Below are 17,219 nucleotides of genomic sequence, written 5' to 3'. Positions count from 1 at the left end.
ACAACCAGACAATCAGGCCAACCACTCTAGAACTGACTCAGTCACAGCCAGACAATCAGGCCAACCACACTAGAACTGACTCAGTCACAGCCAGACAATCAGGCCAACCACTCTAGAACTGACTCAGTCACAGCCAGACAATCAGGCCAACCACTCTAGAACTGACTCAGTCACAGCCAGACAATCAGGCCAACCACACTAGAACTGACTCAGTCACAGCCAGACAATCAGGCCAACCATTCTAGAACTGACTCAGTCACAGCCGGACAACCGGGCTAACCATTCTAGAACTGACTCAGTCACAGCCAGACAATCAGGCCAACCACACTAGAACTGACTCAGTCACAGCCAGACAATCAGGCCAACCACTCTAGAACTGACTCAGTCACAGCCAGACAATCAGGCCAACCACTCTAGAACTGACTCAGTCACAGCCAGACAATCAGGCCAACCACTCTAGAACTGACTCAGTCACAGCCAGACAATCAGGCCAACCACACTAGAACTGACTCAGTCACAACCAGACAATCAGGCCAACCACTCTAGAACTTACTCAGTCACAGCCAGACAATCAGGCCAACCACACTAGAACTGACTCAGTCACAGCCAGACAATCAGGCCAACCACTCTAGAACTGACTCAGTCACAGCCAGACAATCAGGCCAACCACTCTAGAACTGACTCAGTCACAGCCAGACAATCAGGTCAACCACACTAGAACTGACTCAGTCACAGCCAGGCGACCAGGCCAACCACTCTAGAACTGACTCAGTCACAGACAGGCGACCTGGCCAACCACTCTAGAACTGACTCACAGCCAGACCAAGTTTAAAACCTTAAAAAAAACAACAACTAAATGAACACTGCTTTATTTTTTTTTTAAATCCACCCCAGGAATCACGAGGAAATAAGACATACAATAGCAAGAAAGACCAATGCTCACTGCTAGTCTTAAGAAATGTTAAAAGGGTGGGGAAGAAGAAGGGTTTGAATCTTTCAGTCCCACGCTGTCATCTCGGCGCCAGTGTCCCTCATTAAAATGTCAACAGCATTTTCTCAGAGAGCAGGGAGAGGAGAGCGAGCAAAAAATGAAATAATATATCCAGTGTGATTGACTTCAATATGTAGGTCAGACATTTTTAAACAGGGCGATTATGCTCCTTTCATTTCAAAACAGGTCTAAAAAGTGTCAGTGTATCAGGATATTTCTCTGGACATGGTGTCAATGAAAACTTGAGATGAACAGTCCCGGGGAGAGAGAGAGGGGGAGAGAGACATGAGGGGGGAAAAGACACATACAGTTTCCACCTACTATTGATTCCAATGGCCGTCTACTGGTCAGTACATGAGCTCAGCTCTAGCGTGCGTGTGAGAGAGCGTGAGTTAGTTAAGCCCATGCCTTAACCCAGAGCTTCTTGTTTGTCTGACTCGCAGGACGGAGTCGGTGACTTAGAGACTTTGTTGTTTTTTTTTCGTTTCTTGTTCAACATGGTGACACTTGTAGACAGCCAAGATAGAGGTACCATGCCGTGTACATTGTGACACTTGTAGACAGCCAAGATAGAGGTACCATGCCGTGTATATGGTGACACTTGTAGACAGCCAAGATAGAGGTACCATGCCGTGTATATGGTGACACTTGTAGACAGCCAAGATAGAGGTACCCTGCAGTGTACATTGTAACACTTGTAGACAGCCAAGATAGAGGTACCATGCCGTGTACATTGTGACACTTGTAGACAGCCAAGATAGAGGTACCCTGCCGTGTACATGGTGACACTTGTAGACAGCCAAGATAGAGGTACCATGCCATGTACATGATGACACTTGTAGACAGCCAAGATAGAGGTACCCTGCCGTGTACATTGTGACACTTGTAGACAGCCAAGATAGAGGTACCCTGCCGTGTACATTGTGACACTTGTAGACAGCCAAGATAGAGGTACCATGCCGTGTACATTGTGACACTTGTAGACAGCCAAGATAGAGGTACCCTGCCGTGTACATGGTGACACTTGTAGACAGCCAAGATAGAGGTACCCTGCCATATACATGGTGACACTTGTAGACAGCCAAGATAGAGGTACCCTGCCGTGTACATTGTGACACTTGTAGACAGCTAAGATAGAGGTACCCTGCCGTGTACATTGTGACACTTGTAGACAGCCAAGATAGAGGTACCATGCCGTGTACATTGTGACACTTGTAGACAGCCAAGATAGAGGTACCCTGCCGTGTACATGGTGACACTTGTAGACAGCCAAGATAGAGGTACCCTGCCATGTACATGGTGACACTTGTAGACAGCCAAGATAGAGGTACCCTGCCATGCTTCAACTACAAATGCGCATCGTCTTTAACCAATATATATACATACATACATTACATAGAATGAAAGGCTACTTAGGAAAGTGTATCCAATCATTAAAGCTACAATTCGTAAGGAACTTATACAACAAATCGCATTTCATGCAACAAAGTCATAAACAAATATATGTTGAGGTATTAGAGCTTTAAAAAAAAGTAGAAATACTTGGGAAGTAAGCTCTAGAAGTAGGCTAGAGTTGAGTATTTGAAATCCAAGTTTTGAACACACAAAAATTGAGAACCATGGAACAGAAAATAGCTAATGTCACATCCTTTTAAAAACACTTAGAAATTAATGAGTAAGCTAGATTTCAGTGTTTGTATTCAGATTCCCTTTTGGAATTTTTTTTTTTAATTTTTTTTTTGTTTTGCACTGAAGACCTTGTAATATAGCCATAGAGTTTTAGTCTGCGTTTTATTTTTTAACAATAGTAAGTAGGTCATCGTGGGGTCCTATCTCTGCAGTGACATGTCTCTAATCTCTTCGTTTGTGAGGCGGTCTTTAAATGTGATACCTAGGATCCTTCTGTAGCACCCCAATTCCATTGGATCCTGATTGTATACGTCATAGTACAATTAATACCCTATTAACCGAAACCACTATTATTACATGGGTACGTGTGAAACGCTTAGTAGATACAATATGTTGTTTGATGTTTGAAGGGATGTTTGTTAACTATGAGGTGACTAACTAACACATGGGATGTTTCCATGTACACACTAACAGCACAGGTCATGGGATGTTTCCACGTACACACTAACAGCACAGGTCATAGGATGTTTCCACGTACACACTAACAGCACAGGTCATGGGATGTTTCCATGTACACACTAACAGCACAGGTCAAGGGATGTTTCCACGTACACACTAACAGCACAGGTCATGGGATGTTTCCATGTACACACAAACAGCACAGGTCATGGGATGTTTCCATGTACACACAAACAGCACAGGTCATAGGATGTTTCCACGTACACACTAACAGCACAGGTCATGGGATGTTTCCATGTACACACAAACAGCACAGGTCATGGGATGTTTCCACGTACACACTAACAGCACAGGTCATAGGATGTTTCCACGTACACACTAACAGCACAGGTCATGGGATGTTTCCATGTACACACTAACAGCACAGGTCAAGGGATGTTTCCACGTACACACTAACAGCACAGGTCATGGGATGTTTCCATGTACACACAAACAGCACAGGTCATGGGATGTTTCCATGTACACACAAACAGCACAGGTCATAGGATGTTTCCACGTACACACTAACAGCACAGGTCATGGGATGTTTCCATGTACACACAAACAGCACAGGTCATGGGATGTTTCCATGTACACACAAACAGCACAGGTCATAGGATGTTTCCACGTACACACTAACAGCACAGGTCATGGGATGTTTCCATGTACACACAAACAGCACAGGTCATGGGATGTTTCCACGTACACACTAACAGCATTGGTCATGGGATGTTTCCACGTACACACTAACAGCACAGGTCATGGGATGTTTCCACGTACACACTAACAGCACAGGTCATGGGATGTTTCCACGTACACACTAACAGCACAGGTCATGGGATGTTTCCACGTACACACTAACAGCACAGGTCATGGGATGTTTCCATGTACACACTAACAGCACAGGTCATGGGATGTTTCCACGTACACACAAACAGCACAGGTCATGGGATGTTTCCATGTACACACTAACAGCACAGGTCATGGGATGTTTCCACGTACACACTAACAGCACAGGTCATGGGATGTTTCCACGTACACACTAACAGCACAGGTCATGGGATGTTTCCACGTACACACTAACAGCACAGGTCATGGGATGTTTCCACGTACACACTAACAGCACAGGTCATGGGATGTTTCCACGTACACACTAACAGCACAGGTCATGGGATGTTTCCACGTACACACTAACAGCACAGGTCATGGGATGTTTCCACGTACACACTAACAGCACAGGTCATGGGATGTTTCCACGTACACACTAACAGCACAGGTCATGGGATGTTTCCACGTACACACTAACAGCACAGGTCATGGGATGTTTCCACGTACACACTAACAGCATTGGTCATGGGATGTTTCCACGTACACACTAACAGCACAGGTCATGGGATGTTTCCACGTACACACTAACAGCACAGGTCATGGGATGTTTCCACGTACACACTAACAGCACAGGTCATGGGATGTTTCCACGTACACACTAACAGCACAGGTCATGGGATGTTTCCATGTACACACTAACAGCACAGGTCATGGGATGTTTCCACGTACACACTAACAGCACAGGTCATGGGATGTTTCCATGTACACACTAACAGCACAGGTCATGGGATGTTTCCACGTACACACTAACAGCACAGGTCATGGGATGTTTCCACGTACACACTAACAGCACAGGTCATGGGCTGTTTCCATGTACACACTAACAGCACAGGTCACGGGATGTTTCCATGTACACACTAACAGCACAGGTCCAGACAAGCGCGCGCCTGGACAAACACGGTCACGTGGTACTCACCTGCTGAAGAAGATCAGAGACCAGGTCTAATGGAAACCTGTAGACTGAGGAATCTTGGATTGGGGTGATTAGAGAAACGTCAATTAGGTTCTGTAGAGCAAACAAACAAAAAAACAAATCAATCAATACTGTACAAAGTTGTCCATTCGATAAATGCTGTAAAAAGTTATCCATTCAATCAACATTAAACAAAGTTGTCTATTCAATCCCCAAAATTAAACAAAATTGTTAATTGAATCAATATTAAACAAAGAGCAAAGTTCTCCTTTCGATTAATATTAAATAAAATTATCCATTTAAACAACAGTACACAAAATTGTCCATTCAATCAACAGTACACAGAGTTGTACTATCAGCAATATACAAAGTTGTGCTTCCAATCAATCTTTAAAAATAAGTTGTCCGTTCCATCAGCAGTGAAGAATACGGAGATTTCAGTCGATCAGCCAAGAACTGGACTCAATGTAAGCCACTAAGAACGAGAATCAGACTAGCCGTGGTTGAAACCCCATGATGCAACACTTCATTCACAGCCTCCCCAAAGACTGAACCACCAGCTATACGCCAACATGATCACCCACTAAGGCCCAATCTGCAGTCTAAAATATCCAAGGAGCTCGCACATCCCACGTGATTTCATCGTTTCCTTTGATTGGTCAAGCGATATCGAACCATAGAAGAAAAATATACATGCATAATGAAACTAAGAAACAAAAAAAATAATTGAAAAAAACTTTTTTTTAACAAAAAAAGCTTATCAAAAAGAAATAAACATCTAATTTCTGCCATTTATCTGAACAGTACAGGGTTTAGCTCCCTTTCTGCTGTATAAAGCAAAATTAATTAATTACTACAAAATAATTAACTAAAAAATGGTTAATTTTTTTAATTGATTACTGTATTGTTATCGACTATGAATAATTATGCAAAATTTTAACTTGATCCGAGAATTGGAAGTGGGAGAAAAAATATGTCGAAACGTACTAAGAGGGCTAAATCCATATATATATATATATATATATATATATATATATATATACAGTGCTTTTTTTTTTTTTTTTTTTTTGTAAAAAGAAATAGGTGCCGGTACTCAGTGATTATGTGCCGGTACTAAGTAGTTGATTGCCTAACTTTTAACTACTAAAAATTAATAATACACGTTAAAATATTACCAGACGAACAGCCAGAGTGAGTTGATAGAAGTTTTAAGAACAAACTAAATAAGAGTGCGGACGGGCAAAGAATTCTCAAGTAAACAAAGAGATCAGTTGATACAAGCAAAGATTCATTTATATTTTGTTAAAACCATGGAAACGAAAACGCGCGCACACACCCATGATGGCTTTATATTAGTTTCTAGCCAAGAGAAAACTTTCCGATGAAATCTGCCTTTCAGTTTCAACCCCAACGGAAAGTCCTTATGACCATGTCACGCTAGTGGCCAACTGGGATGCAATTAAACCAATATTGTTTCAATCTCAGACAATCTTGTCATGTTTCTCAAGCCAGGTGGGCGTGGACAATCAGCGGCGAGGTAAAAAAGCAAAAACGTGCCGATCTCGTGCTATCAATAGCCGCAGCATCGTGCTTCGCTTGACATTTTTAACCAGAGGCGGCGCCTGCATGATAACCATCTTTTTCAGCGTGTATTCTGTTACAAAAAAGGGATCACTTCTTGGTACAATACGTACAGACCAAACCGGCTTCATTCTTTTTTTTCAAATGTTCAAGTTTTTTAAAAGGTTAGACCTTCATTCAGCAACTAGTTCAAAAAGAAGAAAGTGTTCTACTGCTGATGTTACGCGCTAACGAATCGTTGGTCCCCCCCCCCCCCCAACCATGACACTCTCATGATTTCCCGAGATGAACTCCGATAGGTTACAGAGCAGGTAGGACTACTCCCGTAGTGCTGTAAGGCGTAGTGCTTCGTAGCCTCCATAGTTATCATATGACCTTACCCCCCCCCTCCCCATTTTTTTTTAACTCTCAAGGACACTGATGCAAGACACGTGACTTTGTCTCCTCGGACAGTGACGGACTCGTATTTCGGACACAACCGTGAAAACTATCCACAGTCAGGACGGTGTCCTACACTGGGAAATTATCGATTGTCCTGCGCTTCCTAGCTGCCACCGTGGAGCGTCGAGATACAAGGTGACGCATATGCTGTCAAACATCTTGGGATTTGTCCAGGATTCCCCCCCCCCCCCAACCACCACCTTTTGATTTTATGATTTCCTAGAAACAGTAGGTAGAAACACTTCCGGTGGAAGACGATTGACTTGTGTGTTCAATTTTCTATTTCGATTGTCCCAGTTGCATCTATTAAGTTTCCACACACACTTTTGATGCACAGTTCAGGTAGGTACAGCGCGGCGCGGATGCTTTGGATAAAGTGGCCGCTAGCAGGGGGAGGTGTGGATATTGGTTGACTTGCTTTGTTAGCATTTTAATCGAATAAAGTAAGATTGTAATAGTCACCAGAGTTACATCCATTTCACCGCTTAATTTTATGTTAATGGTCAATCTAGTTTAAACCATTCAGATCACACTGTTTCTAAGACAATTTTCTACATAAGTTCTTTGTTTACCAACTCAACTCTAGGAAATGGAAGAACAAAAAAAAACAACGCACGTTTCTTAATTCTCCGTGATTAAGCCCCCTTTCAATCCTAATTAATAAAGCTACTTTCTTTCCTGCTACCTGATGGAAAGGCGAGTTTATGTTCCTACCTGGCTTTACGACTTCCGGTGTGAAATGTTTTTAATTAAACACACGATGCGATTGGAATAAGCATCTTCCTGCAGCCCAGCTGTCCGCGCATACCTAGAGAGATACTAGCTTGAGGCCCGTGTTCCTTCTACCCAACAAGTAGACACACTCAGATTACTTCCTATTAGTAACGAGTATTCAACAATTGGTGACTTTTAAAGTATGTTACTTAAGCTACTTGACTTGAGAGCCAAAGTCAAGTAACACCCTTTCAAGCTTGGGGGTACATAGGGCAGATGATATAAAAGGTAATATGTTATAACGAGGGTGTCATGTGGCCAGCACAACGACCAACAGCCTTTACGTTCACCAACTCTGTTGTCTGTACCAACTAGAATTGAATGAACTGAGAAGTGCCCTTAAAAATTTGAGAAATTCAAACCTCTAGAGTTCACCAAGATTCGAACCCGACACACCTCATATAGTCTCATCCATCAGCAATGTCTATGTATTGTATGTTCAGGAAAAAGTTCGCGATGCCAAGGACGCTCAATTGAACTTGACTGTTGCCAACTAAACCCAAACAATTGAGCTAGAAATAAGTCTCACAGTGTTGCAGTGGCTCTTCCTGTCAAGTCTCCATTACTACCGCCTGAGTTCTGATTACACTAAAACACATAGGTGTAACACACACATCATCATCAGACCTAATCCTTGAACGGGATCACCACATTTCAAAATCATAGTTTTTATAGCAAGTGATGCATTTGAAACATCGGTGAAAAAGGAGAATGAGATACCATTGTAAAGGTCTCTCTCACTCTGCAACGTATGGCAATACTTCTAGATCTAATCATACTGAAGACGATTGAGATCTCAACGAAAAACAAATGCTGCCCAAGATATTCACTTACAAAAAATCGGTACTTTTATACACATCATTTATAAGTTTGTGCTATTTTGTCTTGCTCTTTTTTTGTCGGGAAATTTCGCGCTATTTTGTCGGCGCTATATTGTCGGGTCACCGGATACCTGACATTAGTTGGGAAAAAGTAAAGGCGGTTGGTCGTTGTGCTGGACACATGACACCCTAGTTAACCGTAGGCCACGGAAACAGATTTCCCTTTACATCATCTGCCCTATAGATCACAAGGTCTGAAAGGAGAACTACACCTTCGATCGTCTCTGTAATGTGCTTTTCAAGACGATCAGCATTCTGGGACACGTGATAGTGGCCAATCGAGGTTTTGATGAACTGCGTTGACTCGCTGCAGACTACATTCAAATGACTGCATGTATTGTCTGACTTAATGACACCATCTTATGATAGCATCACGAATCAATGAAAACACAGGATGGAGGATGGAGATTTTATTTGACCAAGTTCTCGTGAGGCCAATCAAAGTTAGCGATGTCGAAATCAGCAGTTCTCTATAAATAGCCCATGATTACTAGCCAGACACCAGTACGCACAAAGAGCAATGTATCTTGACTGGAGCCAGGATAGCCCATGGCCTCGTTTTAAGCCAGAGTTTCTAAAAATAGCACATTTCTGGGTCAGAGCAAGCCCTGTTCAAACTACGGGACAGTGAGATGTCGTCTCCAAGGAACGATTGACTAGTAATGTAGACAAGCAGACGGCAAGAAGTTGTACAGGTCATATGTCCCACCAGTTGACCTAATTGACTTTTTTTTAAAAGCAAGATAGGCGACTTGTGAAGGCCAGACTGGCCAACATTTGGACTTGACCACTGATGCCCAATGAGATAACATGTCAGATCAAAGTGACCCATTTGTCCAGGGTTTTTTTCCTCGCCGTCGTCTCCCCACCAAACAACCGATCGATGCCAGTATTTGTTGACGGCCCCAGTCGAGCAGTGTCACGTGTAACCGCTAGTGTCGTCGTCGGCCGTTATGGCCAGATCAAAGACCAGGATGTGAGTTGAGTGCAGTCATTTGGTGGAGGCAATGAGGAGGCCTGCGTCCCACCTAACCTTGGAAGCGACTTGAAGTCAAAGTCGCAGTGTTGTAAAGTAGCACAACGAAATGAGTTCAGTTCCACTGAGTTCATGTTCTTGAATATCCTGGATCCTTAATTCAGCTGTGGCTTTCAACTGCGTCTCATTGAAACGGAGAAAGAACTCAGGTTACATAGAAAGCCGTCAGTTGGTGCACTTACAACTATGTAACAAGGCCGTCAGTTGGTGGACTTAAAACTATATAACAAGGCCGTCAGTTGGTGGACTTACAACTAAGTAACAAGGCCGTCAGTTGGTGGACTTACAACTATGTAACAAGGCCGTCAGTTGGTGGACTTACAACTATGTAACAAGGCCGTCAGTTGGTGGACTTACAACTAAGTAACAAGGCCGTCAGTTGGTGGACTTACAACTAAGTAACAAGGCCGTCAGTTGGTGGACTTACAACTATGTAACAAGGCCGTCAGTTGGTGGACAGCTCTAATTGTTAGAATGTATTTTCAGAAAAATGTTATTTCCACATGGCATATAAGAACAACCACATGAATCTGTTACTAGCGTTGTATGATAAGTAAAACATTGGTAATGCTTTAATGATAAGTAGCACACTGATGTTGAATGATATGTAGGACAATGATAACGTGGAAGGATAAGATAAGATGTATTTAGAAAAAAAAAATGATAGGAAATAAGTGTTGAATGGCAAGTAGGACATACATAATTTTGACTGATAAGTAAGACATACATGTTGACTGATACGTAGGACATACATAATGTTGACTGATACGTAGGACATACATAATGTTGACTGTTAAGTAGGACATACATGACAAGTAGGACATGCATAATGTTGACTGACAAGTAGGACATACATAATGTTAACTGTTAAGTAGGACATACATAATGTTAACTGTTAAGTAGGACATACATAATGTTAACTGATAAGTAGGACATACATAATGTTGACTGACAAATAGGACATACATAATGTTGACTGACAAGTAGGACAAACATAATGTTAACTGACAAGTAGGACATACATAATGTTGACTGACAAGTTAGACATACATAATGTTGACTGGCAAGTAGGACATACATAATGTTAACTGACAAGTAGGACATACATAATGTTGACTGATAAGTAGGACATACATAAAGTTGACTGACAAATAGGACATACATAATGTTAACTGATAAATAGGACATACATAATGTTAACTGATAAGTAGGACATACATAATGTTAACTGATAAGTAGGACATACATAATGTTGACTGATAAGTAGGACATACATAATGTTGACTGACAAGTAGGACATACATAATGTTGACTGACAAGTAGGACATACATAATGTTGACTGACAAGTAGGACATACATAATGTTGACTAACAAGTAGGACATACATAATGTTGACTGACAAGTAGGACATACATAAAGTTGAATGATAGGACAAGGGCATCGTGATATCCATGTAACATTTATCAAGGGGGGGAAGGGGAGGGGTAACGATTGCAACACAATAGCATTACTTCTTCCTCCTCCCACCCCCCTTTGTTTTTACTTCCCCAAATTATCTGATAATGACTCGCCCCTTCCCTGTCTAGTAATTCAATAAATGTTGATGGAGAGGGGGGGGCGGACGGGGAGGAAACAGTGGAACACCAGGGCAACAGAGGAAACTTTTCCTTTTCATTTAATACGCTTGATATCAGCAACGAGCAGCCCCGAGAGCCAGCAATCTGGCGATAGGCATAAACACATCTCATTTTATTCCACACAACACTCACACACACAACTGTGTGCACGCATTAACACACCACCAGTGAAGGAAAGCGCACGAGCACATATTTAGAAAAACTGCATGAAATGTAAGTCGGAAAACAGACAAAGATTGATCCGGTCTGAGACACTAGAAACAAAGTCATCAGGGATCCTCGGGTCAGGAGAGGCCACGCACGACAATGAATTCAAGTCATTTGATTGACTTTATTAGTGAAATGAATTGCAGGTCTATTACTAAAAAACGTCAGCTGTTACTCTGGGATAAAAATGCATGACAGCGAGTTCAATGACACTGACATTCAAAACAAATTAAAGTGAACAAAATAGTTCAAAACTCCGGTCAACGTTTGGCCAAATATAGAAAGTAATCGTGAGAATAGAGACCTACCAGACCTAAAGATTCGATGTGCTGTGTGTATGTGTCTGTGTGTGTGTAGGCATGTGTGTGTGAACTGTCCATACCTAAAATCTTGCCATCCTCGCTCTATCTCATTTCTATTTAGCATAGGATTTTCCCGACTTTGAGATGGCCGACTTGTTGGTCAAGTCCAAGCAAACACATCGGCCTTATTATGGTCAAGTCCGAGCAAACGCAGGCATAGGAAAAAGTCGTTAGATGAGATAATTAGGCCAAACTTAACTCTTTCTCTCCGTAATTATTTACTACATTCTGATGGAATCAACGTTTGTATCGTCGGTTAGGAGAGAAAGAGTTAACTCTCGTTGACATGCCTAAGGAACGAGTCGATTGCAGAGGCGGGGATGGAAGAGAAACCCCAGCAAACATTTTCACAACATCTCACGGAATCATTTTAAGGAGGATACCAGCACGGCCGATGTGGTACACAGAAGGAATATGGTGGCGTTTCCCAGATAAGCTCGGCCTCTGGCCTCGCCTCCAGCATCTTGGGATACGAGCCATCGGTAAAACGGATGTAAAAATTAAATCTGGTAGGATCTCTACTAGACAAAACAATAGTTCGGAAAGGTTTGATTTCCTTTTGATATTTGGCACTTCGGCACAATTCGTTCAAGGATCCCTTCCTCTATCTATTGAAGATAGGCCGAGCGCTAAAAGTTAGACAAATTACAATATATCGGCCTAAGAGTTTTCCAGTCGACGTCTAGGAGAATGACAACCAAGTCCAAGCAAATGAGACATCTCCACTCAACTCTTGAAGTCCAAGCAAATGAGACATCTCCACTCAACTTTTGAAGTCCAAGCAAATGAGACATCTCCACTCAACTCTTGAAGTCCAAGCAAATGAGACATCTCCACTCAACTCTTGAAGTCCAAGCAAATGAGACATCTCCACTCAACTCTTGAAGTCCAAGCAAATGAGACATCTCCACTCAACTCTTGAAGTCCAAGCAAATGAGACATCTCCACTCAACTCTTGAAGTCCAAGCAAATGAGACATCTCCACTCAACTTTTGAAGTCCAAGCAAATGAGACATCTCCACTCAACTTTTGAAGTCCAAGCAAATGAGGCATCTCCACCCAACTCTTGAAGTCCAAGCAAATGAGACATCTCCACTCAACTCTTGAAGTCCAAGCAAATGAGGCATCTCCACTCAACTCTTGAAGTCCATGCAAATGAGACATCTCCACTCAACTCTTAAAGTCCAACCAAATGAGGCGTCTGGACTCAACTTTTAGGAGAATGTCAATCAAGTCCAAATGAGACTTTCAAGAATATCAGGTGAACACGGAGAAAATAAGAGACTCGTGAACTTTGAACTCACATTCTCTGCTTGAATTAAACACACTGTAGATGTGTTGTTGACCGACTTGTAGCACCAAACTGCTGGTAGAAAACAAAACCGTGATGTGTCTTAACTAATAAAACTTCAAATAACTTGAATCATTTCCTTTTGTGAACAAAACTAAATAGAAGTTTATTTATAATATAGACAAAATCAAAGTTGAAATGAGATAAAAATAACTGTACTAGACTTTAGTAATATTTTTTTTAACAAAATCTAACTCACTTTAATATCACAACCTTTCAGTCTCACTTTCTAGAGTCGTCTCCCCTAACTAAGACCAAGTGACGACATTGCCGGCTATGTTGCATCAGTCACAACCAATCGCTAACCGCTTCCCACAGTCACCATAGAAACACACCCGCACACATTCCATAACAACATGGATACAGGGAGGCGTAAGACTCGGGAGAGATCTGAATGGAGGGATGTGCTGAGGCAGCCCAGAGCCCCCCATGGGCTGTAGCGCCACTGGATATGGATACACACGGATGAGGACGTCGACTAAATATTTCCCTACTTCAGAAGATGCGGAGACAAAACAAACAAAAAAAAAAGATGTCCCCACTGACTGTCAAGGTGAAGCAGCGTGTTGTTGATTTCCAATTGGAGCCATTGTCCCTGGAGTATAAAAACAAAACATTACGCTTTCTCAAAGCTTGCAGCTGTCAGCCCCCCACCCTCCCGCGACACCTCCCAGAGATCCTTCTATTCAAAGCGGTCACGTTGAACAGATAATGGACTACTTGCTAACTTCTCGTTCTGTAGTGTGAGTGACTGAGTTGGTCTTACCTTGATTTCTTTGACTAGAACTTCAGGCCTCCTAGCGTTCTTCAGGAGTCTCTCTGACCTGAAGATGTGACGCTGAAACACACACCATTTTGTTAGATAAAGTCGCAGATCTCTACAAAAGTGGAACCTATATCTTACATTAGATGTACTAGTCGGATATGACTCGCGGGCCTTAGTTTGTGTACCAATGATCTATTGCGTTTTATTTAAATAGATGTGAAACATGGCGAGATGTTCCCTTTACACTTTTTAATTTCCCCACGAAAATGAAAGTAGACTATGAAAATTGGTTTAGCCGACATAGTCAAAGTTAAAATATTGTGAAAATGGGTTTGCCCGAACTGTTACAAGTTTCATTCTTCAAAAGAGCTAATTTTTTTTTTTAGGGCCTTCTTGTTGAGAGAGAGATACATACGGCATCCGCATTGATCTAAGCAACATTCATGCCAGATTTAATCAAGATTGGTCAAACAGTTTTTTGATTTCTATAAGTAACATACATACATGCTTACTCCTTACATTTAACTTTATATATTAGATATCTACTAGCTCTACTAGATATCCGATCACAAGATTGAAAACTATTTTAACCCAGAACTCAACCTATCTGTACACATATAGGGGAATCTATTCTATCCACGCAGTGGACCTTGTTTTTACCCACGAAATCGAATCTAACATAAAACCTTTCGCTTTCTATTTTAAAACTGGAACAGTAGAAAAATGTTTCATTTAGTATTAAGATCTGAGTAGAGAGAGAGAGAGAGTTACCGTTTCCTACTTAATGCTAGACAATAAGATCTGAATAGAGAGCGTTATTGTTTCTTAAGATGCTAAATGCTGAAATGTTACCTGCTAAAACTTTACATATACAAAGAGTTTTTAAAAAAGTATTTATATTATTATTTACTGTCTTATTGTAAAAAACAAATTGAACTTAATAAAGGAAGTAGAATACGTTTTTTTTTGTTTCTTGATTTGGCTAGATCCACGAGCAATGTTTCAACCAATGGAACAAAAGTCAACACGTGAATGATTCAGCGAATGAGTGCGCCACGGAGATCCGATACAAGTCTCAGACTTCACAAGGATTTCGTACTCGACACCCTCAAAGCGGGTGCAGGGATCTCTACCGCTCGACCAGCGAGCTTCCTAATTATAATACACGTTTCAGCTCCCCACACCGCTCTAGTGTGAGAGACACTGGCACAGGATCAGCTAGAGCTTTTTCATAGCTTCAATAGCCAAAGAGAATGTTCTAGATACCAACTACACTACCGAACCTACATTTATTTTTTAACATCATTATTTCTATCTTTGGAATTTCAATGGCACACACACACAAGACGTCACACGCTGAGAGTTTTTCAAATAACAACAAAAACGTCCCCCAACGAAAGAAGAGCACTTACTTTCCACTGGATGGAATGCAACCATTGGTCACGGATGTATGAGTTGTTGGCCTGAAAAAGAAAAAACAGCAGTCAGTGAAAAAGAAATCCCCCAATCAAGTCTGCTATTGCACAACTAATAAGCCTTATAACAAACAAAATCGGCCACCCGAAGTGGTCCACCCAGGCAAGTAAAAAGGCAGGTTTCAATGTTTTCAGAAAGAATATCGGAATGAAATTCTATCAATTATTATAAAAATGCTGAATGAGTGATTTCCTCAGGAAATAAAGAAAGGATGCAGTGGAGACCTTTAAGACGTTAATACAAAACCGATCTTGGATCTAGACCTAGAATCCTTGATACAGAGCTCTAGCCAAATTTACATTTATTCAATTTTTTACTTGAAAAATGATAATGGTCAAACTAGAATTTTCCCTTGTGGCCAACGATATACATCAACTGTTAAATGTCTAGGAAAATCGTTACAGCCGTTTTTTTGACATCAGCTGTCCAGGTTCCTGGATCCAGGTTCCATGAAGGGGTGACTTGAACAGGGGTATTGTAAAAGAAATAAAAACAAAACACATGGAGTTTGAACACTAGTCTAACTCTATGCTGAACGAAAAGTCTCGGCTCAACTGAACTCAGATGACCCGACTCTCGCACTTTATGGCGGGAAATATAATTGTAAAGCCACTACTATAAAATGACGTCAGGTGTATTAACGTTCGAATTAATTCCTTTGGAACGTCCTAAATCAATGCTTGGTAACAACAAGAAGAGCTGTGTGTTATCTCATGCAACGTTTCAACTTGGACAAAACGTGACACCACCCCCCCCCCAAACGCCTCCTTTCCCCAAAGATTCTTGACCTGAAGCATGCAGGCGTGTAGACGTGTAAACACTTCCCTAGATACTGATAGCACTGACACATTTACTGGCACTCCAGATTGGACCATCGGGGGGTCAAGACCAACTGGGTCCTTGGGCAATCACAAGTCACTGGATCTATATGGATCTAGATTTTCAGGTGCATGGACTTACGCTAGAGCGCTATGGAAATTGGGCGGAGAAGTCGCAGAATTTGCAAAGCCTGCTTAACATGGTGATATTGAGTGCACCGGAAGCGGTGCGGCAGTACAGTTTCCTCTATGTTTATATAGTAGCGCTAGTATGTAACAAAAATGGAAATTATTGATAAGCCAAAATTTTGGTTACTTGAATACGGTGTTGAATATCGCGCATATTTTTGTTTATCGAGACCCTTTAACTCCAGTGAAACGAAACCCCTCGAAAGGACGAGAATGTGTAAGATGGGAGGAAAACCAAACCGCCTCTTCCTCTATTACCCTATTGTTATGGAGCGTGTGAGTGTGTGTGTTTCTATGGTGACGGTGAAAAGGGGTTAGCGCTATGCAATGTGAATGATGCAAGTTTGAGCGGCATTGTCGTCAGCGGTCTTTGACAATTCCAGATTACGAGAGTGAATAGACGTGTTTTGTAGTGAGTTAGATTTTGTTCAGTATACCAATTTATATTATTACTAAAGTCTACAACATTGATTTCATTTCAAGCTGATTTTGTCTATGTTGTACTAAAAATTCTATTTAGTATTGTTCAAAAAGAAGTTATTTTATTACAATTTTTTAAAGTTAAGATATAATGTGCCTAGAGAAGTTTAGTTGTCTACCAGCAGTTTGGTGCTACAAGTCAACGGCCGTCGACAACATCTATACAGTCGCTCACTCCTGCAGCAATAAATCTTCATATATTTTAGCCCCAGCGATTGAGTCAAGCTCTTGTTCAATATACATGAAATAGCCCAGGTCTTCACCTCAAGAAGCAAACACTTTTACGACCTAATGAATCAA

The 17,219-nt window shown here is 41.5% G+C and overlaps 1 protein-coding gene across 5 annotated transcripts in view; it reads right to left on the bottom strand.

Annotated features, from left to right (window-relative positions):
- Nucleotides 1–17,219, bottom strand: part of LOC106069745 (C-Maf-inducing protein-like) — a 114,434-nt gene that overhangs the window by 46,258 nt on the left and 50,957 nt on the right. For all 5 annotated transcript variants that reach the window (XM_056034607.1, XM_056034604.1, XM_056034603.1 and 2 more), the window contains exons 4-6: nucleotides 15,369–15,419; nucleotides 13,957–14,028; nucleotides 4,923–5,012 (exon numbers count right to left, since the gene is read on the bottom strand). In XM_056034607.1, coding sequence (XP_055890582.1) covers nucleotides 4,923–5,012; nucleotides 13,957–14,028; nucleotides 15,369–15,419 — 213 coding nt within the window. The remainder of the gene's footprint in view (nucleotides 1–4,922; nucleotides 5,013–13,956; nucleotides 14,029–15,368; nucleotides 15,420–17,219) is intronic.

Source organism: Biomphalaria glabrata, chromosome 7, assembly GCF_947242115.1.
Source record: "Biomphalaria glabrata chromosome 7, xgBioGlab47.1, whole genome shotgun sequence".
Classification (NCBI taxonomy): domain Eukaryota; kingdom Metazoa; phylum Mollusca; class Gastropoda; family Planorbidae; genus Biomphalaria; species Biomphalaria glabrata.
This window is presented reverse-complemented; position numbering and strand designations above follow the sequence as displayed.